The sequence below is a fragment of the Thamnophis elegans genome, chromosome 12, assembly GCF_009769535.1.
Source record: "Thamnophis elegans isolate rThaEle1 chromosome 12, rThaEle1.pri, whole genome shotgun sequence".
NCBI classification, from domain to species: Eukaryota; Metazoa; Chordata; class Lepidosauria; order Squamata; family Colubridae; genus Thamnophis; species Thamnophis elegans.
In genome coordinates, this window is record NC_045552.1 from 14,904,710 (window position 1) to 14,930,116 (window position 25,407).

Here is a 25,407-nt window from a genome sequence, read left to right on the forward strand (position 1 = left end):
AGCTCCAGGTTCTCCTGACCTGAGCAAACCCATAGCAGCCCACCTTTGCACCCCACCAGCAAGAAAAGTCACTGCCATCAGAACACTTGTCATGGCAGGGTTGCGGTCTGAAACCTTTATTTTTGCCTCATTTTATTTATTTAGCCTTAAGTTTTATTATTTACCATGTGCTTCCTCTGACAAGGCTATCGATCTCCCAAGAGATCGATAGAACTGTCAGAGAAATGGAAGATCAATATGCTTATGTCAAACAATCCCGCTCTCAAAAATCTGCCTGAGTGATTGGAGGGGCTAAATACAATGCTGGGAAGCCTGGGCCAGAGCCTCTCTACTTTGGGCCCCACCCTCACCCAGCTCTTCCTTTCTTTTCTCCCATTTAGAGCCAATTTTCACCCCAAATTGGTTTTGATAGACCAAGAAGGTGGACAGGGGAGCTGCTCTGAAATTATGAAGGTCACAATATTTTTTCTCTGCAGTGGTCTGTCAGCTGCCCAGTTTAGGTACATTGGCACCTGCAGAGAAAGGAAGGGAAATGTTATAAGCGCCTTACAAGCTTCTGCAGATGGGCATGTAAGGTACAAATTAAAAAAAAGGAATGTAATAGAAGCCAGAGTAGGTAGTCAGGAAGAGAGGTTTCCTCACTTCCCCTAAGGTTGGCAGGAGATGTTGCTAGGATGAGATGTGAATAGACAAGCTGTGGAGCAGAGAAGGCCAGGACTGGATGAGCCAGAAGCCAGAAGACCTGGAGAAGACCCAGGAAAGGGCCTGAGATAATTTGAACCCAAAGAAGAACCTGCAGAAAAGAATCAGGAGAAAAGAAAATGCAGCCGTGGACTCTACATGGGGAGAGTGCAAACTCCAACTGGTTCAGGCGCCAATTAACTAGGCAAGAGTGTATTAAGGGGAGAAGCTGTTAGCATTCCTAAACCTTCACAGATAAAGTAGAATGGGAAGAGGAAAAAATTAGCAGCAACGCAATTTGCATTACAAGCAAAGTAGCCGAAATCTAAGCCACTTAGTTAAGTTCTAAGCGTTAAGTTAAATAGCTATTTATCAAGTATCAGAGTATATTACCAAGTATATAGAAACAGAGGTGGTGCAGTGGTTAGAGTGCAGTACTGCAGGCTACTGCAGCCGACTGCTAGCTGCAGTTCAAATCTCAGCTTATGCCACCAGGCTCAAAATTTTGGGCTTGGAAAACCTGGAACTACGCACCTATGGTCTGATCCAAGCATAGTACACAAAATTGTCTGCTGCAACGTCCTATCTGTCAATGACTACTTCAGCTTCAACCTCAATAATACATGGGCGAACAATTGATACAAACTCAAAGTAAACCACTCCAAACAATTGCAGAAAATATGACTTCAGCAACAGAGTGGTCAATGCCTGGAATGTTCTACCTGACTCCGTTGTTACAGTCTCAAACCCTCACAGCTTCAACCTTAAACTGTCTACTGGGGACCTCACCCCATTCCTAAGAGGTCCTTAAAGGGGCTGTGCATAAGCGCATCAGCGTGCCTAAACTCCCTGTCCTACTGTCCCCATTTATTTCTACTTATTTCCTTTGTTCATGTCCATGTTTACGCTTATATTTGTTGTCTTCTACATATTTGACAAACTAAATAAATAAAATAAATAAAAATAAACATTACCCTGTACTGATGTAGAGAAGGTAAACCTCCATCAAACAGCAGAATTCCTGTCTGGCTGACCTACTGATTTCCCAGGAATTCCACATCCCAGGATACGCAAATGTCAAAAGACCAGCTGTCCAGTCACACTCGTTGTCCAAGCCAAATAGTTATGGAGGACCACAACGTGCAGCAAAGAGGCAGTTAGAGGGGCTTGTAAACCAGACTAGCTAAGCCAACTGGAGCTAAACAATTCTTTTTTTTTTACATGAAAGAAATGCCAAAAATGAATTTTCCTTCATCAGACTGAAGTAGCATCAAAAAGGACATTTGCTTTTTTGTTTCTTTCTGCAGTGCACTGTGGCCAATAGCTTTTTTCATCTCCTGACAAATGAATTGTGTGAAAATGTCGACTTTATACTATACAAAGTCCTAGTAAATCAGATCTACAGTATATAATATAGACCATAATAAACCATATCATGATCAACAGTATCCTACTTACTACCATCTATGCAGGGTGGTCCTTGACTTACGCCCACAGTTGAGCGCAAGACTTACTAAGTGAAACACTGATTAAGTGAATTTTGCTCCATTTTATGACCTTTTGCGCCACAGCTGTTAAGTAAATCACTGTAGTTGTTAAGTGAGTAACATGGTTGTTAAATGAATCTGGCTTCCCCATTGACTTTGCTTGCAAGAAGGTCACCAAAAGGTGATCATGTGGCAATGGGACACTGCCACCATCATAAATATGAGTCAGTTGCTAAGCATCATGTGACTATGGGGATATTGCAATGGTGGTAAGTGTGAAAAACAGTCATTAGTCACTTTTTTCAGTGCTGTTGTAACATTGAATGTTCAATCAATGATCTAGTGTGAGTCCAGGACTATCTGTGCTCAATATAAGCGATTCTTAATATACAAATACAAGATAAACACAAATCAAATAATGAGGAAGTTTTTCCACTTTCACAAAAATCCTGGGAAAAAGAAACCCTTTAAAACCTTTACCAATTTTTAAAGGTAGGACTACAGGACAAACTCAAAGAAGAGTTGGAAGCCAGAGAACTAAATGGTGAGGAAAGCCTTTAAAAAAACTGTGAGGTGGCAATTTTAAGATAAAGGATCGACTGATTGCACAAGTGAGCCGAGAGCACAAGAGTATGAATTGTAATCAGCCTTATCAGATAACACTGTGTGCACAGCCCAGAAGATTAGCACTGACAATTTGAACTGATAACACTGCCAAAGAGCCAACCAATGTTAAAATTCATGAAAATCCAGGTAGGAGTGTATTGGAAGAGATCCAGGACAATAAATCTGCACTGTGGTTTTTTTCTCCCCTTAATCTAACTCTCACACTAAATTGAACCACAGAATCCAGGGAAGGGTGACCTACTTTCATCCTAGAATTTTGTCTTAAAATTAGCAGCAAGGGAATCTTCAAAGAGGCAAGGTAAAGGTAAAAGTTCAGAAGATTGCATATAGTCCCAAACTGGATGGTGGAAAGAAGTTAGGATAGCCATACTCTAGAATCTCTCAGGATATATTGGGTAGGCTATAAGGTGATAGCTTTAGTTTGGCAAGATTCTGTCTATCAGGTGTAAGCATGTAAAGGAGTGGACTTGATTGGATTTCACTGTGTTGTCTCATGTAATCAAAGCCCTGCTCTTTTTTTTTTTTTTTTGCAAATGTCGCAATGCACATAAAAAAGACTTTGATTGCATTTTTATAGCTCCAATTTTGACTTTTTGGATACCCCTGCCTGGCAGGCAATCCCTCTTATTGTTCTGATCTAGGTTTCACCAAATCATGGAACAGACTCCTTGTCCAGAAAAAAAAACCCTTTTATTTGGCTTATGTGAATTCCTAGCATTCACATCCAGCAAAATCCCGACAAACAGTCTTTCAGGGTAAATTGCAACCACAGACCTTATCAGTCCTTGGATAGTTGCCAGGCCGATAGCTTCCAGAGCAATGCTGTACCAGGAAATACTTGGCAAGGAGTCTCTCAGATAAGCAAAGCTTCCCACTAATAATACGAACTAATTGTCTTCTGCAAAAACCACTCCCCTTTCACTCCTATTTATTTCCTATGGGAGGGGCCATTCAGCATTCCCTTGTCACCTTTAGTCTTAACACCCGAGTCAATCTCTGTTCCTTAATGTTCCCTCTCCGGACAGCTCTGTGCATGTGCACATTGGAACAGATTCCAGCTGTCTTCATCACCACTGACTCCGAAGGCAGCTGATAACTGTCAGAACGGCCCTGGCCCCCTCTCTACCTCCGACGCAGAGCCCTCATCAGAGCTTTCCCCAGACTCCAGGGCTGGCCCATGTTCCTCCCCAACCTCCTCACTGTCCGAATGTGCCGCCAGCTCTGCTGCTGCTGTCGGGCCATAACACTTATAACAATTATAAGGCCTCATGCTAGAAACCAGAAGACTGTGAGTTCTAGCCATGCATGAAAGCCAGCTGGGTGACTTTGGGCCAATCATCATCATCAGGAGACCATGAGTTCTAGTCCACCTTAGGCATGAAAGGCAGCTGGATGACTTTTGAGCCATTCACCAAGAGATGGGAAGTTCTAGTCTCGCCTTATTCATGAAAACTAGCTGGGGAGGACTTTAGGCCAGTCCCCCCCTCTCTCTCAGGCCAACTCATCTCACAATGTCGTTGTGGGGAAAATAGGAGTAGGGAGGACTATTATATACGTTTGCTGCATTGAGTTATTTATAGAAATAATAAAATTGGTTATAAATACCTAAATAAATACAATAAATAAATAAACCCACATATAAAATTTGAGTGCAGAGCCCAAAGAAGCTAACTCTAACTCTAATCCTAGCTTCATTGTACCACCAGGAGAAGAACCATGAAATCTATTTTGCTCTGTAATCTAAATTCCACCGCTCCACCTTGGAATCAGGACAGCATGTATTCATTTCAAACTGACCTCTGTTGTTATAATTGTGAGTATCCATGAAAGATAATCCCAGCCTCTCATCTTCCTGAAGGGTACTCTGGTCTGTGAAGCTCTGGTCAATTGCACTCATCATGTGCGTTTTCCTCATTGCGATAGTTGATTGTGGCTTTGGGTCATGTTGACAGGTTTCCTAGTGGAAGATTACAAAGAAGGAAAGAAGGCAAAATGTTATACTATGCAATCCCCTTTGAATTCTCTCTATAAGCAGATCCCTGAAGGACAAAAAGAAGAGGGGCCAAAAAAAAGAGAGGACAAAAGAATTGGGGTTAATCTTATAATAGAATCCATTTCTGAAGTTGTGGTGTATGCACACCTTAAAAGTCAAGAGGCTGAGCTTGTTGACCACTCTGAAATTTTATCAATAAAAGAACCACCTTCAGAATGAACAGAATTTCCACACAATTCCTGTCCCAATACTATGTTTTATGGGTCCAATCACTTTAAAGTAAAGCCATGTCATTTTTTTCCAAATCGGGTCCCACCGCCAGGCATGTTTTCCCAATTGTTGTTCCCAGAATTCCAAGCCTGCTCATTTATTGAGGTTCCTTGGTGCTCTCTTAGCTTGCTTGCTTGCTTTCTTGCAGATGTTTCATTACCCTAACTAGGTAACAACATCAGTGCTAGTAAGGAGTGCCGTTTGCTGTCAGGTTGTATTCTGGTGAGTTGCCTGCAGTGGTGGGATTCAGCCGGTTCGCACCTATTCGGGAGAACCGGTTGTTAACTTTCTAAGCAGTTGGGAGAACCGGTTGTTGGAAGAAATCTCATTTTGTGTTTTTCCCACTTTACAGGGCTAATCCTGTAAGGAAAGCAGGAAGGAAACATTCTAGCCTGATCTTTATTGCCCTGCTTACAGAAACTGCCTCTCCAGTTAACCCTTATTACATTGTAACAGCTAAGGCAAAGCGCCCATCAACCTGAGTGACATTGAGTTGGCCACGCCCACATGGTCACATGACCACTGAGCCCCGCCTACCCAGCCAGTCATTAGGGCAGAGAATCGGTTGTTAAATTATTTGAATCCCACCACTGCTTGCCTGTCTGTGTGGGTGGGGGCAGACAGTCAGTTTTTGGTTGGGCTGTTTTACTGATGGTTCTTTGGCAGTTTCTTCCATTATTTATTATTTATATTCAATTCAAACCTTTATTGTCAAAGAACAACATGTGTACAATGGAATTGGCTATAAAAATCCCTAGCCCAATAAATTCTACTAGCAAACACCCAGTCCGATTACACCATGTGAACTTATTGCACGTCATGCCTGCTTTACAAGTCAATCGTACTATGTTTGTAGAGTCATGTTCTGTTCGGGAGTCTGACATCCCACGGATAAAAACTGTTTGCTTCAGCCTGTTTCTGAAGCTGCCTGTCCTTCTATATCTCCTTCCAGATGGTAGGGGAATAATGAAGGGCTGTCCAGGGTGTGAGTCTCTCCTAAGGCAATGAGCTCTAGCGATCTCGTCTAGTGGTATCAGGAGACAGCCCACAATGTTTTGTGCTGTGCTCACCACCTTCTGTAGTGTCTTTCTGTCTGTGAAATATTCATATATTCATTCAATTTCTCTCATTTCCCCCTCCCCCAAAACTCAAATGGTGTTATACAACAATCCAATGAGATCAGTAAGGGGAGAATGATAGCAACTGCCCAGTTCCTCCATGAACCAATGTTGTTGTCAGTCTGGGTTTTGATGGTCCTATTTTAAAAGTTTAATCTCTGATTGATCTTTGACCTTGAACACAAGGGCATCTTGAACAATCTGAACTAGGTAACCTGTGAATGCCACACTACAAAAGGGGATAGATATATGGAGCTTTACTGCACCCACTAAAGCTGTAGAAAGGTGGATTAGGTAGGCCTTCTGTTGACTCTGGAAGTCCATTCATGTCTAACAGAATTTCATCCTCATCATTAAGAGCACAGTTAACTCATCACAACTACAAGCTGGCTCTTTCTCAGTAATCTGCCTAAAACACTCCAATTACTTTTTTAAAAAGATTTCATAGTGCCAACATTTTCAAACTATGTAATGGCATGAGGGAGTAATCTTGAGGGACAGGGTAAAGAAACTGCAGCCAAGGGAATGGACCAGTGGTCAGATTTAATTTTTTTTACTACAGGTTCTGTGGGTGTGGCTTGGTGGGCGTAATGTGGCTTGGTGGGCATGGTTTGGTGGGCGTGGCAGGGGAAGGATACTGCAAAATCCCCATTCCCACCCTACCACCTGCTTTCCAGCTCCATTCTCCTGTGCTGGCAACAAAGAAGACGCAGCTGATCAGCTGGGACTAGGGAGGCTGCGAAGAGATAGGGGTGGGGCCAGCCAGAGGTGGTATTTGCTGGTTCTCTGAACTACTCAAAATTTCAACTACCGGTTTGCTAGAATCGGTCATAACCGGCTGAATACCACCTCTGGAATGGACAGATAAAGAGCAGCCGAGTGGGGAATGTGAGTGGGGCAAGCAGCTCAGAAAACTCTCCCTAGTTTTTGTACTGTAAAGGGGACAAGGGAGAGAAGCAATTTCAGACTTGCAAGATTCTGTTAATGTATTTTTACAGTAAAGTAGAATTAGCTCATCTGGTCTTGTTTCTAGTAAGGGGGACAAACTAACATTAGCTTCCAATACACATGGAATATATTAACAAGCAATCATTTGTGTGTGTATCCCACAGTTCTTAACAAGAACTATGCTGCATGTTTGCAAAAATACCAGGGATATAATTTAAAACATTGACTCATTTGGTTTGGTCTTGTCCTACCACTCATACATTTTGGTTGAAATTTATCTGAATGACAGTCAGGGTTGAGGTTGATTGCTGCTTTATCAAATAATTGCTATCAAGTGCATGATCTTCTAAGCCAGCTTTCTTCAACCTGGCTGCCCTCCGCATGTGTGGCTATTGCTAAAATTTCTAGGAACTCAAATGTACACATCTGGAGAGCAGCCATGTTGAACAGAGCTAATCTAGTATACATCTCTAGCATATGGTTGTGATTAACATACTGAGAGCAATGGGTATTTCACACAAAGAATACAGCCCAAAGTAGTATTATTTCAATACTGGAAAGATACATTTGCCCTGATTGGCAGCATTGAATTTTTTGACCTCTGTTCTTCGTCAATATTTGGACATGTTATTTTTAATAGTGGCACAAGCAACGAATGTCAGAACAATTAGATCAACAATTCTTACTTTGTTCATGATTATGCATTGTGTAATATATATTGTGTATATATTATGTATGTATATATGCATTACACACGGATGCGCAGTGCAATTAAAATTATTCTGCTCATGCACAGAAGGGAAAAGGAAGATGGCGGCACCTATGGTGCCACTTGGAGAAGCAGTTTGGGGGCGTGGCAGGCCTGGGTCACTGCCGGTTCCAGCAACCCAGGCCGCCAAATCACTACTAGTTCAGCCGAACCGGTCCGAACCAGTAGGAACGCACCATTGGTATGTAGCTATGCATGTATATATATAGCTATGTATGTATGTAGCTAGCTATCATCTATCTGGTTATCATCTATCTATCTATCTATCTATCTATCTATCTATCTATCTATCTATCTATCATCTACCTATCTATCTAATTTCCATTTTCTCTTTATTATATTTTGAGTCTACCCTGATTATGTTAAAAATTTAAATGTTAAGTCCTGATAACATCTGAAATCTGAAAAAGAGCCCTTTGTTTGTGACACGCCTATACCCAATGCAATTAATTAACAGCAATTTGTCAGATTAAGGGATATGTCCCTGGATAAAGAGGTATTACGAAATAAGTAGGGCAATTTATACTGATAGTTGTATAAATCAAAATATTTTCAAGGTGACAAAAGCCACACATTTTCCTCCAAGCTAATATTCATTCTACAGTTGGTTTCCATAGCAGAATTCCCACCCTTAAAATTTCAGTCTTCAAAGAACTGGATGGAGGAAAGGTTATTGATAAGGCTGCACTAAGGGCTAAGTAACAAGAAGACAAGTGATAAATAAGGCATGTAGATTATCTCCTCATTTCTGTAGCTTCAGGATATCCAAAGGCATCAGCCCAGTTAATTACACTATTCATGTAAAACAATATTTCTCATATTCTCTCTCTCTCTTTATGGTTTTGCATTGAAGATTTATCAAGCAATCTTGATTCTCTTGTCTATCAAATCATGGCATAATTAGATTAATTTTGGCCCTGCAATGCACAAAAAGCCCAAGGGGGGAAAAAGACACAGTTTAAACTGTGATGGATGGATTTGCACATCATTCTAAACCAAAACCAGTGTAATTTCTGAATGAAACCATATTCCTTTCCTTAAAAGCTCCAGTGGAAGAGAACAATACCCCACGGAATGGTAGTACTGAGAACATATCTATTTGGTGCATTAAAAATTTATTTTAATGAAGCTCTCTTTCCCTTGTGTTCTTAAAAACATATTGACAGACAATATGCTGAATGAATCTGAGGGTTAGGGACCCTTGTCAAGAAGCGAAACAAATTTCTCAATCAAAAGGCAAAACTCATATACACCCCCTAAGTCTTTGTAAGTGCAATCGCCCACTTTTATGGCTGTAAAAATATTCTAGAGCCCATACATTGCCTCATCTTGAAATACAGCACTTATGTCTGTTCAATACTATGATTCTGCCCCCGATGTGATTTTAAGCGTGGACAAGTTCTTCGGCTACTTACATTCAAAGAGTCAACTTTACATAATTTGCTTTTCATGGCTCCCAGCTGTATTAAAACTTTTGCTTCAATTCTTACAGAACATCAGAACAACTGAATATCAGTTTCCAGTTAAAAGCCAAAATGCAGGGCTCACAAAATTTTATTCTTTAGTTTAAGCCATGTACCTTGGGATTTTTATTGTTTAGCTGCATTTTTTTCCTCTCCTTCTCTCTTTGAATTTCTGGTTCAGGGAAAGAATGGGGAGAAATGATGCAGATCTTATTGCAACCCTACAGAAATATTTGGATATTATGTGTGAGTGTTCAGTCTACAATGAGAATGTTCGGAAAATGAAGTCCTGCCAGTGATGTCAATAAAAAAAGTCAGCTTACAGTATAATTATTTCAAACAAGAGGCTTTCACTGTACATGTACATCAGTCATGGAATTCAAACATTTTTACTACCAGTTCTGTGGGCGTGGCTTGGTGGATATGGCATGGGAAGGATACTGTAAAATCTCCATTCCCACCCCACTCCAGGGGGAGGATACTGCAAAATCCCCATTTCCTTCCAGGACTCAGGAGGCAGAGAATAGATGGGGGCAGGGCCAGCCAGAGGTGGTACGTATACTGGTTCTCTGAACTACTCAAAATGTCCGCTACTGGTTCTCCAGAACTGGTCAGAACCTGCTGAATACCACCTCTGATGCACATACTTCCATGTCAGCTGAAATTGTTTACTCTCAGGAGCCCATATAAAAGCAAAATATAGAGTTAAGTACCACACTGATTTCAAGCAGTTCTTGAAGTTACTTTAGTTACTACCAGCAGCTCTGAAAGCCTCATGCTCCTTGACATTTATGGACGTTGTCAATCATCCAGGTCAAGGTTGTCCCAAAGGTGCATTTCCAAAAGGCACTTGAAATTTCTTGTTTTTTTTTCCTCTGAAAATGTTTCACGTCTCATCCAAGAAGCTTCTTCAATTAGAAGTTGGATGGAAGTGAAATGTTTTCAAAGGGAAAAAAGAACCAAGAAAGACCGGGCATCTTTTGGAAAAGCAACTTTGGCTCCTAAAAATCCGACTCTTGAAAATGTAGAAGAATGCAGATTCTGAGAATTTCCCAGTTTCCCACATATGTAGAGATGACAATGAACTTGGCCAAACTCAGGATTAGAAAAGAATGTGAAGACCTCGTGACATTATGCTTGAAAGAAAGAGTTTAAGGGCCCCTCGGTAATTTTCCTTCTTGGAACAGGAAAAAAAGTGGGGCTCTTCCAGTTCCCACTGTCACCTGCTGATCCTCACTGTCAGCCCTTTAGCTTACAAACACCAGGGTCTAGGACTTTTCGGCTCCTACTCTTGGCTGTGCCTGCTTCTTCACCAGGGTTCTGTCTCCGGCCATTCACCGCTAGCTTTTCTCCTCAGCTGACATGCCACTAGCTGTTTGCCCTGGCCAATGGGCTACAGCCCCTACATCCCATGCACTTCGGCATGCCCCATTCACTGAAGCAGGGTTTGTCCTGGGCTTTTTGTCACACGGGACAGTTAACTAACTCGGGCGGCCAAAAGCCCAAGACAAACAGTGTGGCATCAAATGCACCACACTGAAGCGCATGGGATGGAGGGGCTGTGGCCCATTGTCCAGGTCGAACAGCTAGCTGCATATCATCCAAGGACAAAAGCTAGTGGTGAATGGCCGAAGGTGGAACCCAGGCGGAGAAGCAGGCACGGACAAGGGTAGGAGCCGATAAGTCCCATTCGGAAACACCAGAGGTCCTAGTATTAGGAAGAGGAAAAGGCGGATTGGGAAGATATTCTCTTCTGTACGAAAGCATGGTATTGTTGATCAGAATTACAGGGATCAAGATATTTGCATTGAAACCACTGAATTAAAGAGAATAAATGAATTGTAATAACACGTAATGGTCCATAGCTCAGGGGATGCATGACAGGAAACCCCAAGGTAGGGTTTGCAAGGGGTTTGCTAAATATGTTTCTTTCTAAACAGGCTTCTAAATGTACTTGGCAAGCAATGACCTTGCAGCAGCTTCTGCTTTTTATCTACTTTCACACAAATGGCTGTCTTCCTGTTTGTGTAACCAAATACAGTATAAAGGCATGTTGACTAAGTCATCTCGGGCTCTTTGGCTTTATGGGAGGGCCCACCTTTGCCAGATCCGAATAAATATGTGACTCGGAGAGCATTGAACTCTGCCTCTTTGTTCGTGCTGGGCCAGACCTAGATTGCCTGCTTGGCAGTATGTCCACAGGCCTGTTACAATCTGTAATTCAGTGCTGTCAAACTTGTGGCCTGTGGGCCGGATGCCACACGCACTGGCCATGTCCACACCGGTTTAGCGAAGGAGGGGGGGAGTCCTGATACATCACGTGACACCACTATGACGATGTAAGTTTGACACCCCTGCTCTAATTGGTTTGCTACCTTGGTTCTAGTGAGAGAGGTTATCTCATCTGCCGGGGGGGGGGGGGAGTCCTTGGTGCTCTCTGAGCTTGGTGGCTTTGTTGCAGATGTTTCATGACCACACTAGATAACATAATCAGTGCTAATACTGTTGATATTACCTAATTTGGTAATGAAACTTCTGCAAGCAATCCACCAGGCTCAGAGAGCACCCCCAAATTCAAGCCTTTCAGCTCAAGAAAATATTTGTGCTACAAATATTCTCTTCTATCATTATCTCATCTCCATATATAGAAGTAAAATGTAATTGGACATCCTGTGTGCATGTGTGCCTGAGTGCCTGTGTATATGTATATGTACATATGTATAGGTCTTTATTTCTTTTTGATAATTTTTCAAGTAGGGAGATGTGTGTGAGGGCTACTGTGACTACAGTTGAATTGATTTGAAAAGGGAGCATCATTTCCCCCCATTTCTTTTGGAAGAAATTAGACTATTTCCAAGGCTTGGATTTCATCCTGTCCAAAACAGATTCAGTGGAAATGGAACACATTACGCACCCTGGACGTATCTAGCTTTCTAACCGGAATCTTGATGCTCTCCCACTGTAAATGCATCCCCTCCCCTGTTCTGAAGCATTTCCATTCTATTTCAGCAACATTCCACATCACCATTTCTGTACACCACCACCCTTAAATGCGGGGGGGGGGGGGCACTACTTTAAACATTTATGTGACAAAGAAAGAAAATAGTTGGCGGAGCAAGCAATGGAGCAAGGAGAACTGAATGAGAGAATTACTTACGGGTAATAGGAATAAGAATAGTAGTTCCTCCTGGCAAGCGTGCAAACAAAGAGAAAAGCAGATATTGCATAAGCAGCTTTTTTTTTCTTGGCAGATAATAAAAGAAAAGATGAGTTATTTGAACCAAGCCATTGCCCATGCAAAGAGGGAGAGGAAGGAGTGCTGGGGGAGAGGGGGGGAAGGATGGGTAGAGATGGCAAGTAGCCTCCATAGGTACTTGCTGTCAGACAGCAAGCAAGATCCCCAGTCAAAGCTTTAGATAAGGAACTAATCACCCTACCATGATTTTTTTTAAAAAACACTTTTTTTAAAGAACTACTGTGGATTCTTTGCAAGGCTGATGGGTTGGTTTTCCAGAAGCCCACTGGATAGGAAAGAAAGGAAGGGAGGGAGGGAGGGAGGAAGGGAGGAAGGGAGGGAGGGAGGGAGGGAGGAAGGAAGGAAGGAAGGAAGGAAGGAAGGAAAAGAAAAAGGGAGAGAGGAAGGAAAGATGGAAAGAAAAAAGAAAGAGACAGTGAGTGAGTGAGTGAGTGAGTGAGTGAGGGAGGGAGGGAGGGAGGGAGGGAGGGAGGAAGGAAGGAAAGAAGGAAGGAAGAAAAAGAAAACAGAAAGAAATCTGCCTATCACTGCTTTTAGCCTCATCCACTTTAGCAGAAAGCTCTTAAGAGATGATTTCTCCGCCCGAGACCAGCAGTTCAGATCGGGGTGGGTTCCTACCGGCACCAGTACCGGTTCACTTCGCACGCGCATGCCAGCTGTGCATTGTTCGTGCATGCACAGTTCAATGTAAATTATACTGCGCATGCGCGATGAACAAGAAAAGCTATTAAAAAACATGCCGGCAACAGAGACCAGGGAACTGGTTTGGGGGCATGGCCAGCCTGGGTCACTGACGGTTCTGTGACCCAGGAAAAATTACCACTACTGATTCACCCAAACCAGTACGAACCAGTAGAAACCCACCTCTGGTTATTCCTCACGAAGCTTTCCATCTTTTCTGTTGTCCTAAAACTCAAGGATGGCAACTCATTTCAGACAAGCTTAGCCCATCAAGCAACAATTTAAAAAAAAATCAAGTGACCAGGAATGTCAGAGATATGTAATGCCTTAGAACAGTGTTTCCCAACTTTTGGCAACTTTAAGATGGGTTGGCTGTAGAATCCTGGGAGTTGAAGTCCATTCATCTTAAAGTTGCCAAAGTTGGGAAACACTGCTTTAGAAAGTGAACTGAACTGGAAATACTTTCTGTTTATTGCATTTGGGCAATCCATACTTCTTCTTACCTTTAAAAGAAGCTGGAACTGTGAATCAAGATGTACCTTTCAACCCAAGAGAATATTTGTGAACATAGCAACAGAAAGGCCCTCGGAGCACTCCCTAACAGCACCCCTGAATGCTGGGAGGCTACATAATAGGAAACGCGAAAACAGCAACCTAAACCTTCATATACATTTAGCAGGGCTAGGGAAAACAAAGCCAGCCAGGAAACCCAAATGAAAAAAATCATTCCATCTGTATGATACCAGATAGGATCATCCTAGCATAGTGATGGCAAACTCAGTGCCAAAAAGGTTGTATGGAAACATCATGCACGGGCGTGTTGGGGCCACACTCCAGAAAAGCCGAACTTCTGGGTTCTACCACGCATGCACGCCCAACGATCAGCTGGCCAGCATACATGCACAGGCTGGTTTTCTGTACTGCTGCACATGTGAAAGACATCTCATCATCACACACACATGCGTGCCACAAACCCGGAAGACAAACAGGCAAGGTCGCACATGCCAGGCAACGTGGCTTTGCCTGCCACTTGGGCACTTGAGTTATAGGTTTGCCATCATGGCCCTAGCCATTGTAGCCTCATCTGCCCCCCCCCCCATGAGAAAGATAAGTATAGCTACAGGCATCCAAAAGATTGATCACCTTGCTCTAAGGTATAGTAACATAGCTACAAGTGGCAGTTTTTGCATTAGATGCAACCCTTCCAATTAATTAACCCATATATCTTTCAATCTTCTTGACTTCTTTAGCATACATAGGAAAAAGAAGAAGAAGAAGAAGAAGAAGAAGAAGAAGAAGAAGAAGAAGAAGAAGAAGAGGAAGAGGAAGAGGAAGAGGAGGAGGAGGAGGAGGAGGAGGAGGAAGAAGAAGAAAAAGAAGAAGAAAAGAAGAGGAGGAGGAGGAAGAAGAAAAAGAAGAAGAAGAAAAGAAGAGGAGGAGGAGGAGGAGGAGGAAGAAGAAGAAGAAGAAGAGGAGGAGGAGGAGGAGGAGGAGGAAGAGAAGAAGAAGAAGAAAAAGAAGAAGAAAAGAAGAGGAGGAGGAGGAAGAAGAAAGAAGAAGAAGAAGAAGAAGAAGAAGAAGAAGAAGAAGAAGAGAAGAAGAAGAAGAAGAAGAAGAAGAAGAAGAAGAAGAAGAAGAAGAAGTACTAGTAGTAGTACTAGTAGTAGTAGTACTCGTCATCTTGGAGGAATTGACTGAAACCAGCCTGATCTGATTTCTAAAAATCCATACAACCAAAAGCAAAAGTGGATGCCTTTGCTTATTATAATTCAGAATCCAGGAACTGTCAGAACATCCTCATTTCCTTCCCACAACAATTTCATAAATATCCCTCTTTTGTTGCAAAATAAGCAGCACTTCACTCTTGAATTGGTAATACTTGGTTCATTCTATCAAATAAATACCTAGAAATAAAGTACCTGCTGCAAACTAGATATAAAATTGTCTAAGTTGATTATCTGTCTCTTTCTCTCTACTAAACAGGCGGCAACATATGCATTATATCTCAAGTGCTGGTAAAAGGGTTGGGGATCTCCATTTGAAGGCCTTAAATTCAAGAACGGTGCATAAAAGCAACTTCATGTCAGCATAGTTTCCGGAGGTCTTTAACCCTGTTTCCCCAAATACATTTTTCTATTTAATTTTCATACCTCATTCTACTGCATAACAGAATAATTGTAAGGGACCCTGGAGGTCTTCTAGTCCAGCGTTCACCAACTGGTGACTCACAAGAAAATGTTGGTGGTCCGCAAAAAAATTATTTGCATTTTTTATATGGTACTAAATCAGGGGTCCTCAAACTATGCCCACCCCGGCCAGATAAGTGCAATGAACGCTTGTGTTGCTGCAGAGAGTCTCAACTTTTGGGGTCTTTTGTGCAGGTTGGAGGGGGCAGAAATTCTGACTTGGGGTCTGCTTCGGCCTCCTGGTGTGGGGCTTTGGGTGAAGGCTGGAGGGAAGCGCCGCTGGTGGCAAAGAGCCGGAGGGCCTTATTCCAACGGGACTGCATCATGGCCTGGAACTGGCTGACCATCTTGGCCCACTGAGCCTCCAGGTGCCTGTACCTGGCCTTGCACTCCTGCATGTCTTCCCTCTTCTTGGAAAGCCTATGCTCGTAGTCCTCAGTCAGGACCTTTTGCTGAACCTCCTTCTCGGTCAGTTCCAATATGAGCCAACTGTTTTGCTAACTCTTTCTCATGGTGACTGCTTAGCTCCAGCAACTGCTTCCTGTTGGGGCCCTAAGGAGCCCGGGTGGGCAGGCAAGGAGTGGCGAGTAAAGGCTGGCAAGGCGCCTCTCGACATGAGTGACACTGAATTGGCCATACCCACCCAGTCACATGACCACCATGCCACGCCCACCCAGCCAGTCATTAGGCAGATTATATTGTTTGTTTGTTTGTTTATTGGATTTATATGCCGCCCTTCTCCCAAAGGACTCAGGGCGGTGTACAACATTAAAAAAAACACATATTACAAAAGTTAAAAAGGAAATTAGGTAGAGTATCCAAAAATAAACCCAATTAATATTAACAATAACTTTTTAAAAATTAGATTAAAATTAACAATTAAATCAATCATTTATTTTATTCTGTTCAGGCCAGGCTGGCTTGCTGGAAAAGCCAACTTTTTAGGGTGCGCCAGAAGGACCGGAGGTCAGGGATTATGCAAAGCTCCAGGGGCAGCTCATTCCAGAGGGAAGGCGCTCCTACAGAGAAGGCTGTCCCCCTGGGGGTCGCTAGTAGACACTATCTGGCCGAAGGCACCCTGAGGAGGCCAACTCTGTGGGATCGCACTGGACGGTGGGAGGCTACCGGTGGCAGTAGGTGGTCTCACAGGTACCCTGGCAGATTATATTAGGGGTCCGTGGTATTTAAAATTAAGAATTTAGTGGTCCTTGAGGTCCAAAAGGTTGGTGACCCCTGTTCTAGTCCACCTCAAGCAGGAGACCCTATACCATATTAGTCAAATGGCTCTCCAGTCTCTTTTTAAAAGCCTCCAGCAATGGAGCACCCACAACTTCTAAAGGAAAGCTATTCCACTGGTTTATTGTTTTTTTACTGTCAGGAAATTTCTCTTTAGTTCCAAGCTGGTCTTCTCCTTGGTTAGTTTCCATCCATTGTTTCTTGCCTTGCCTTCAGGTGCTTTGAAGAATAGATTGACCCCCTCTTCTCTGTGGCAGCCTCTTAAATATTGGAACACTGCTATCATGTCACTCCTAGTCCTTCTTCCTGCAGCTGTTCATATGTTTTAGTCTCCAGCCCCCAATCATCTTTATGGCTCTTTTTTTTGTAAAAAAAAAAAGTATATTCTGATGACCAAAACTGGGTGCAGTATTCCAAACCTAACCAGAAAATAAACCCTAATGCATCTTTTGGAGCAAAAATTAATATGACCCAGTCTTATTTTGGGGAAAACATGGTACCACCTGAATGTATATATGTAGGTTTGGACAAAATGGCACAGTCTTTATTCACATGTCTTTCTCCTTCAATCCTTAAGCTGCAAATTTTCCTATTTTCCAGAATGCCATGCAGCATCCAACATTGTATCAGTTCACCTGGACACTACAGGTGATTAAAATGTCTGTGCTTGTTCCCAAAGTCCCTAATTGGAAATGGAGATTTCAGTATTACCTTCAAAATACAAATATGGGCTCAGTTCTTCACTGTATTAGAAAACTATTTTTTTTTAAAAAAGAAAATGAATGAAATCTCAACTGAACTGCTACATGCTCCTCTACAGAAGACACATGCCATGTGATTTGATGCAGCACCAAGCCAAAAGAACAAAGAGACCTATCTCCTTCACACAAAGTTGAGCCTTTGGATTTAGACTCTTGCGCCGTGAAATCTCATCATATGCCTTTTTTCCCCTTTCCCTTTCTCTCTCTCAAACATTTATATTAAGACTTAAGTGGTGGCATCATTCTAGGGAATGGCAAAGAAGCACACAAAATATTTATTGACAGTTTGGCAGACAATCCCAACACATTCCAAGCATGTAATTGTTCCTCATCAAGAGAAACAAACCAAAACGCATTAATGTTCCTCTACTACATGAAATGTCATCTGGTTTCTATGCTTCTATATAATCAATCTCTGTGCAATATGACTACAGCAGCTGTTCCCATTTAGTCACCCTTAACCCCATGAGACCCCGTTTTGTTTTTTTAAAATAAACATGCAGCTCTGTTTTTCTCCTCTTTCTGTTCCTCTCTTTGGTCTTTCCCTGGTCTTCCCAGCCATATTTAGCTACATAAAAATAACAAACTTTGTTTATATTTACTTCAGTCTTCCTCAAACAGAATCTCTTCAGATGTTCTGGCCAATAGTTCCCACTGTCCTTGGACACTGGATATCTTGTGTTAAATTGAGTCTTTAAGTATTTGTAGAACTAAACAACTGAAGAGATGTAATTTAAAGGAGACTGATCATAATAGAACTTTCTCTGGCAACATTCATCTTTTTCTTGTGATTATCCAGCTTAGGTATGTAGACTGAGAACATTATGGACTTCTTAATTCAGGTATTCCAACCAGTGTTTTAACCATAAAACACATTCAAACAGTTGAGCCAGCCTAATGAAATGCATTTGAGATGAAATGAATCAAATTGGAAATTGGCTATGCAGACAAAGAGTCCATGTACACATACAAACAACATTTTTTTTCACTAACATCTATTTGGTGGCCTTAATGGTGTGTGAGCTCCTGGCTATAACAAATAATACACTATTACTATCTGGTTTTCTCTGGTCATTAGTTAACATTTGCCGGATGTTCAATCACAGTGGACACAAAAGGAGGAGCACTATGTTGATTTATGGTGGCAAAGAATCAGGAGCATGGCAATACCTCTTCTGACTAACAAATTGTATTAAAAGACATAAGCTTTCATGTTAGTTAGACATGGTGCTACCAGAATCCTAATTTTCAGTCAAAATAAGAGTGTGTTGGCTACTCTAACTCCAGAATCTTGTGAATACACAAGACTCCAAAGAAAAGCCACAATGTAATCAGTCCCATAACATTTGAGTTTCACGCCATATAATAGTCTCCATTTGAGATTAAATCTTAACCTTCTGGCCAATTCCAAGATAACCGGCTCCCAAATTACAAATGTTCAAGTTCAAAGAGTGTGATTCAGTTCCATTCCATTCTATGTTTTTTTGTGTGCACCCTTTATTTAGAATGGAAAAAGACTGAATGCAGCCCAGCACATCCAATATAATGTATAGCAGGGAGCAATCCATAGGAACTTTGTGTATGGGCAACTCTGCTCAACCTCTGCATCCTGCTAAGGGACTCCCAACAACCTGAACAATTGGTTTTTTTCGACAACTGGTGGGCATCTGACCAACTTTCCTGCCAGACTTTAATCCACAACTTTGAGCCTTCTGCAAGATCCACAATGAGAAAGCAGCATCAGGGACAGCATCTTGATGACACTAGCAGCTATATTCGGGACAGCTCTCCCATATCTAAGCAAAAAGTTGTCATTGGTCTCTTACCGATGCTCACTGCTCAAAGCCTTCTGGATTCATTAGAATCAGAAATAGCTTACCTGCAATACTGGTGGTTCCAAAAAAAAAAAAAACTAATTTATGAAGTACACATACACTGTAGAATAAAACTATGAAACTCCACTCTGTTTATTAATGTCTAGCTTATAACTATCAGATGTACAGTAGTTTCTGGCTACAAGAGTTAACAAGTGCATGAATTCATCCTCTCTTGGACTCATATGAAACTCTTGTTTCCATAGTGAAGATCAACGTTATGCAAATATAAAAGATGAAATGGTATATAATACTTTAGGACCCAATTATTATGTCCAATAATCCTGGAAACTGCTTCTTCTTATCCCAGGCCCAAATGTAAGATAGCTTTTGCCAATGTTGTGCCCTCCGGATATCTTAGGGACAAGAACAACAAGAATTCCAAAGAGTTTGGCCCATAATTCTTGCTGGTTACATTAAGAGAATAACACAGTTGGAAGGACCATGGAGATCTTCTAGTCCAATCCCCTGCACAAGCAGGAGATCTAATCATTATGGACAAATGGCTGTCCAATCTCTTCTTAAAAGCCTCCAGTGATGGAAGATCCACAACTTCTGAAGGTAAACCATTCTGCTGATTAATTGTTCTCACTAACAGGAAATTCCTCCTCAATTCTAGGCTCGTCTCTCTTTGATTAGTTTCCATCCATTACCTCTTGTCCTGCCTTCTAGTGCTTTGGAAAATAGGTTGAAACCCCCCCCCCTTTTCTGAGGTAGGAAGCTCCTAAAAATGGCAGTGCACCGATTTAACATAGTTTTTAAAGAAAACTCCCCAATATTTCCCTAAGAGAGGAAAAATCAAATGCCAGCCTTGTGGCCACCAAAATATTGTCTGGAACACAAAAAAAGGAGTCATGATAACATTGAAGCTCTCCATGGTTCTGATTTCCAATTTCAAATCACTTCAGCTTTGTTCTCATTCCTGTAATATCTAATTTCCCATGGTGAGTACTATCCACTGATAATGCTCTTGTTATGGACCCCTTCAATTTTTTATAATTATGTCTAAGCCCTACATATAAGGAAGACAAGTGGGGAGGAGCATGATAGCTGAAGCCCTCTCTACCATTCTCAGCTTGTTACTCTCTATGCATAGACAATGGCAGCTTAGTTCTGCATCATGCATAAACACTTAGTCTATTGATTTTCTCAATGAAACAATCTCTCTTCACTCTCCCACTCCCTGGAGATCAAGAAGCATACACTGCACCACTACCCTTTCAATTTTCAGCCAACAACAAACTGATGAGACAAAATGGGCAGAAAAGGACTGACTGTCTGAAAATTATTCAGGGATCCTCCATATAGAACAGAACAGAACAGAATAGAATTAGTTGGAAGGGACCTTGGATGTCTTCTAGTCCAACTCCCAGCTCAGGCAGGAAACACTACATCACTTCAGACAAATGGTTATCCAAACTCTTCTTAAAAGTTTCCACTATTGGAGCATTCAAAATCTCTGGAGGCAATATATTCCACTGATTAATTGTTCTAACTGTCAGGCAATTTCTGCTTAGTTCTAAGTTGCTTCTCTCCTTGATTAGTTTCCACCTATTGCTTCTTGTCCTGCCCTTGGGTGCCCTGGAGAATAGCTTGACTCCCTCTTCTTTGCGGCAGCCCGAGATATCGGAACACTGCTATCATGTCACCCCTAGTCTTTCTTTTAATTATACTAAACATACCCAGTTCCTGCAACCGTTCTTCATATGTTTTAGCCTCCAGTCCCCTAATCATCTTTGTTGCTCTTCTCTGCACTCTTTCTAGAGTCTCAACATCTTTTTTACATTGTGATAACCAAAACTGAATGCATTATTCCAAGTGTGGCCTTACCAAGGCATGATAAAGTGGTATTAACAATTCACGTGATTTTGATTCTATCCCTCTGTTTATGCAGCCTAGAACTGTGTTGGGTTTTTTGGGCAGCTGCTGCATACTGCTGGCTCATACTTAAGTGATTGTCCACTAAGGACTCCAAGATTCCTCTTACAGTTACTACTGTTGAGCAAGGTGCCACATATACTATACCTGTGCATTTTATTTTTCTTGCCTAAATGTAGAAGCTTACTTTTTTCACCACTGAATTTCATTTTGTTAGATAGCGCCCAAAGTTCAAGTCTGTCATGATTGTTCAAGTCTGTCAAGATCCTGTTTTTCACTTACAACTTCATACATATGGAGAATTATGGTATTACAAAGATTATTCTCTTTTAATGGAGAGTCTGCCAAATTAATCTTTAATTTTCCATCTTTTCTAATTGTGGATAAAATTTACTTAATTATGACAATCAAAAGGATTATGGATGAGAGACATTGTCACAAAGGATTCACCTAGTCCTTCCTTGAATTACTTTAAGGAATGCATTGAGACTCTTTCCATGCTTCTTCCAATATAAATGCACAGGCAGAAATATGGAGCGCTATTTTATATGCATGTTTGCCTTGTAGTGTCAAAGTGTTTTCTCTTGTAAAACATCATGACACTGTTGGCAAAAAGTCATTATCAGTTGGAGACTCCCAGTCAATTCTCTGTGAAATTAGAAAACACATCCAAATTGCCATTCCCTGTAAAAAAAAAAACTGCCTACAACTTCCATACTACACAAAGAAATGATGTGCGTGCTCTTATGTTGATAGTGGTTGTTGTTGTTAGTTGCAAAGTCATGTCTGACCCCTTGTGACCCCATGGAAAACGTTCCTCCGGGCCTCCCTATCCTCTACCATCCTCTGGAGTCCATTTAAGCTCATGCCTGCTGCTTCAGTGACTCCATCCAGCCACCTCATTCTCTGCCATCCCCTTCTTCTTTTGCCCTCAATCGTACCCAGCATGAGGCTCTTCTCCAGTGAGTCCTTCCTTCTCATTAGGTGGCCAAAGTACTTGAGTTTCATCTTCAGATCTGGCCTTCTATAGCAGTCAGGGTTGATCTCTTCTAGGACTGACCAGTTTTATCGCCTTGCAGTAGATAGTAGATCACCACATTATCTTACTCTCTGAGGAACAGGTATTTGGGTGTATGTATCAAACTGGGGCAAAATGGCATTTTTGACTTCTCCATCCAAATAGTGGGAACAGAAATGTGGTGAATGTTCTCCTCAACCTCTTCCTAGGAGAGGAGAAGATCTCCAAACATTTCTCAAAACCAGGATTCACCCTTTGGAAAACATTCCGGGGGGAATGCATTCTTCATGTCTTTGGATTTAATGGAAAAAGAGAGAGTCATAGAAGCAGTGAATTTCTTTACAGGAAAGATTGAAAAAAAAAGATTGTCTTTCCTACCCCTTAGCAATCTCTTACTGAAATAAGTGCAATAAGTCCATGAGTATTTCTTTTCCCCCCTCTGAAGTTGTTTAAAAAGAAAATTCTTTTTCCATCAGAACGAAGGAGAGCTTGCTACAAAAGAACTTCTTGTTCAACGCTAGTACACATCACAAATATTGCCTTAGAGGCAAATCAGAACAATGGACCTCTAAGCTGACTGATGTGATATCAGACTATCCAACACAATCTAACATTTCCAAGCACTGATCCCAAGACTGTTTACATGCCAAATATGCCACTGAGTCTCTCCCTGTTCTGACCGAGGCTTCCCAAGAGCATGAAGCAAACTCCTGATCTGGACAAAAAAACCCTTTTATTAATTTACTGTGAATTCTGCTCACTCACATCCAGCAAAGTCTTTCAAGGGAGGATTTACAGTCACAGACCTTCTCTGGCTTGGAGAGCTGCCAGGCCGATATCTGCAAAACTTGGCAGGAATCTCACAGCGTCACGAACCAATTAAGTGAACTAATTGTCTCCCGCAAACTCTACTCCCCTTTAGCTACTCTTTTATTTCCTCTAGGAGGGGCCATTCATTGTACACTTGTGGCCTTACTCCCAAGTCTACCCCTGTTCTTTACCTGTTCCCTTCATCTGGCAACTCTGCACATGTGCACACTGGGAACAGGCTCCAGCTGTTCCTCTGCCTCACTGATGTCTGATTCTGAAGGCAGCTGATAACTGGCATACGGCTCTGGCCCCCTCTCTGCCTCCGACACAGAGCCCACATCAGAGCCTTCCCCAGACTCCAGGACTGGTCCATGTTCCTCCCCAACCTCCTCACTGTCCGAATGTACTGCCAGCTCTGCTGCCTGCTGGCGGGCCACAACACATGTGCGGGAGCTAGATTGCATGCCATCTCTTCCCCTCCCCACCCATTGCTGCTGGTGGTCCCCAACCTCCTGACTGTCCGAATCTGCTGCTAACTCTGCTGCCCGCTGGTGGGCCACAACATTCCCTTTGCCAATCTGAGCTGCTGCTGCTGCTTGAATGAATGTACAAAGACTGATCTTATTAAAATCTGGCATAAAATAATATACTACATCACATTTGATTCTAAATTACTAGCTGAGAGTGACAATCTTGCCACATGCTTCCACGATTAAAAAAATTGTTGAAGTTCTAAGACACACCAGAGATGGAATTTGGCATACTGATGAAGATGTATGGGGGAAGAAAAAGAGTGATCGCCAAATGGCAATTGAAAGTAAAGCTGGTTAAATCCATTGATGAATCAAACACAACAATGTCTGTTCAATGAGGTAGTCCAATGTACCCTTTCCCATTCTAAGCCACTTTTGATCTATATAGACAGGCATCAGCAGGATGGCAGCCTTACCCATCCCCAATTTAACTTCTAGAATGCTCAAATCATTATTTAAATTTAGCCTTTCTTGTTAGAAATTCTGGGGCTTGCAATCCCAAGAGATTTAGGTAAAGATAAAGGTTCCCCTCGCACATACGTGCTAGTCGTTCCCGACTCTAGGGGGTGGTACTCATCTCCGTTTCAAAGCCAAAAAGACAGAGCTGTCCGAAGATGTCTCCGTGGTCATGTGGCCGGCACATGATTAAAGCATTTGTCTTTTTAATCAGGCCCCCACTTGAAGGTCCAATTAAACTGATGTCTTTCTAGTCATGGTAATGTATAAGCATGGAAGAGATGGGGAAAAGATTAAGACTGAGGGAGACAATGCATACTTGATTTGTGTATCTGTGTGTGATTGTTGGTTTGGGAAAATAGGAGGGAAGAGAGGGAGTTTACTCATATGCTTTGAAAGAGGATCTATACTTACAGGGGAGGTATTACAACAGTTCTCCCCAATTCCTACCTTTTCATAAAAAACGAGAAAGAAGCATTCATTCATTCATATATTCATTCATTCATTCATTCATTCATTCTATATGGCCATCCATGTGATACACAAGACTCTGGGAAGCTAACAATTAAAACAAAAACACAAAGCATGATTCAAAAGACAAATAACACAGCATTAGACAGCACTGAGAATTATTGAACAATGTACAGTCAACGTAACCAAAAATCAGGCTCACTCATCAGGGCTTCAGGCTTGATTTTTAATGCCTTGTAAATCTGGCAAATTTGGAAGTATGTCCAAATCAGCTTTCTCTATGAAAAAGAGAATGTTTCCTATCATCTCAGTCCATGTAGGGCTCAGCCCCACTTTGTTTTTACTTATTAAAAATACTTCCCTACTCTGTCTTCAGTACTGGTAGTCTAGCCTTTACAGCTCTGCCTCTAAATAAGCTTTTAGTATATCAACTATACCAGTGTTTCTTGACCTCAGCAACTTTACAATATGTGAACTGCAAGTCTCAGAGTTCCCCAGTTACCAATTGTGGGATTAATTTTTTTGACTACTGTTCTGTGGGCGTGGCTTGGTGGGCGTGGCTTGGTAGGCATGGCAGGGGAAGGTTACTGCAAAATCCCCATTCCCTCCTGATTAGCTGGGACTCGGGAGGCAGAGAATAGATGGGGGTGGGCCCAGTCAGAGGTGGTATTTACCGGTTCTCCGAACTACTCAAAATTTCTGCTACCAGTTCTCCAGAACTGGTGAGAACCTGCTGAATGCCACCTCTGCCAGTTACCATGCTGGCTGTAGAACTCTGGGACTTGAAGTTCACATATCTTAAATTTGGCTAACGCTAACGCTAACGCTCTAAAGCTAACCCTAACCCTTAACCTAACCCTAACCCTAAACCTAACCCTTACCTTTATGTGA

The 25,407-nt window shown here is 42.0% G+C and overlaps 1 protein-coding gene across 1 annotated transcript in view; it reads right to left on the reverse strand.

Annotated features, from left to right (window-relative positions):
* Positions 1-25,407, reverse strand: part of PTPRU (protein tyrosine phosphatase receptor type U) — a 423,380-nt gene that overhangs the window by 85,836 nt on the left and 312,137 nt on the right. Inside the window, 3 exon segments of the mRNA XM_032228173.1 lie at positions 4,593-4,704; positions 4,706-4,732; positions 4,734-4,752. Of these exon segments, the coding sequence (XP_032084064.1) occupies positions 4,593-4,704; positions 4,706-4,732; positions 4,734-4,752 (158 nt within the window).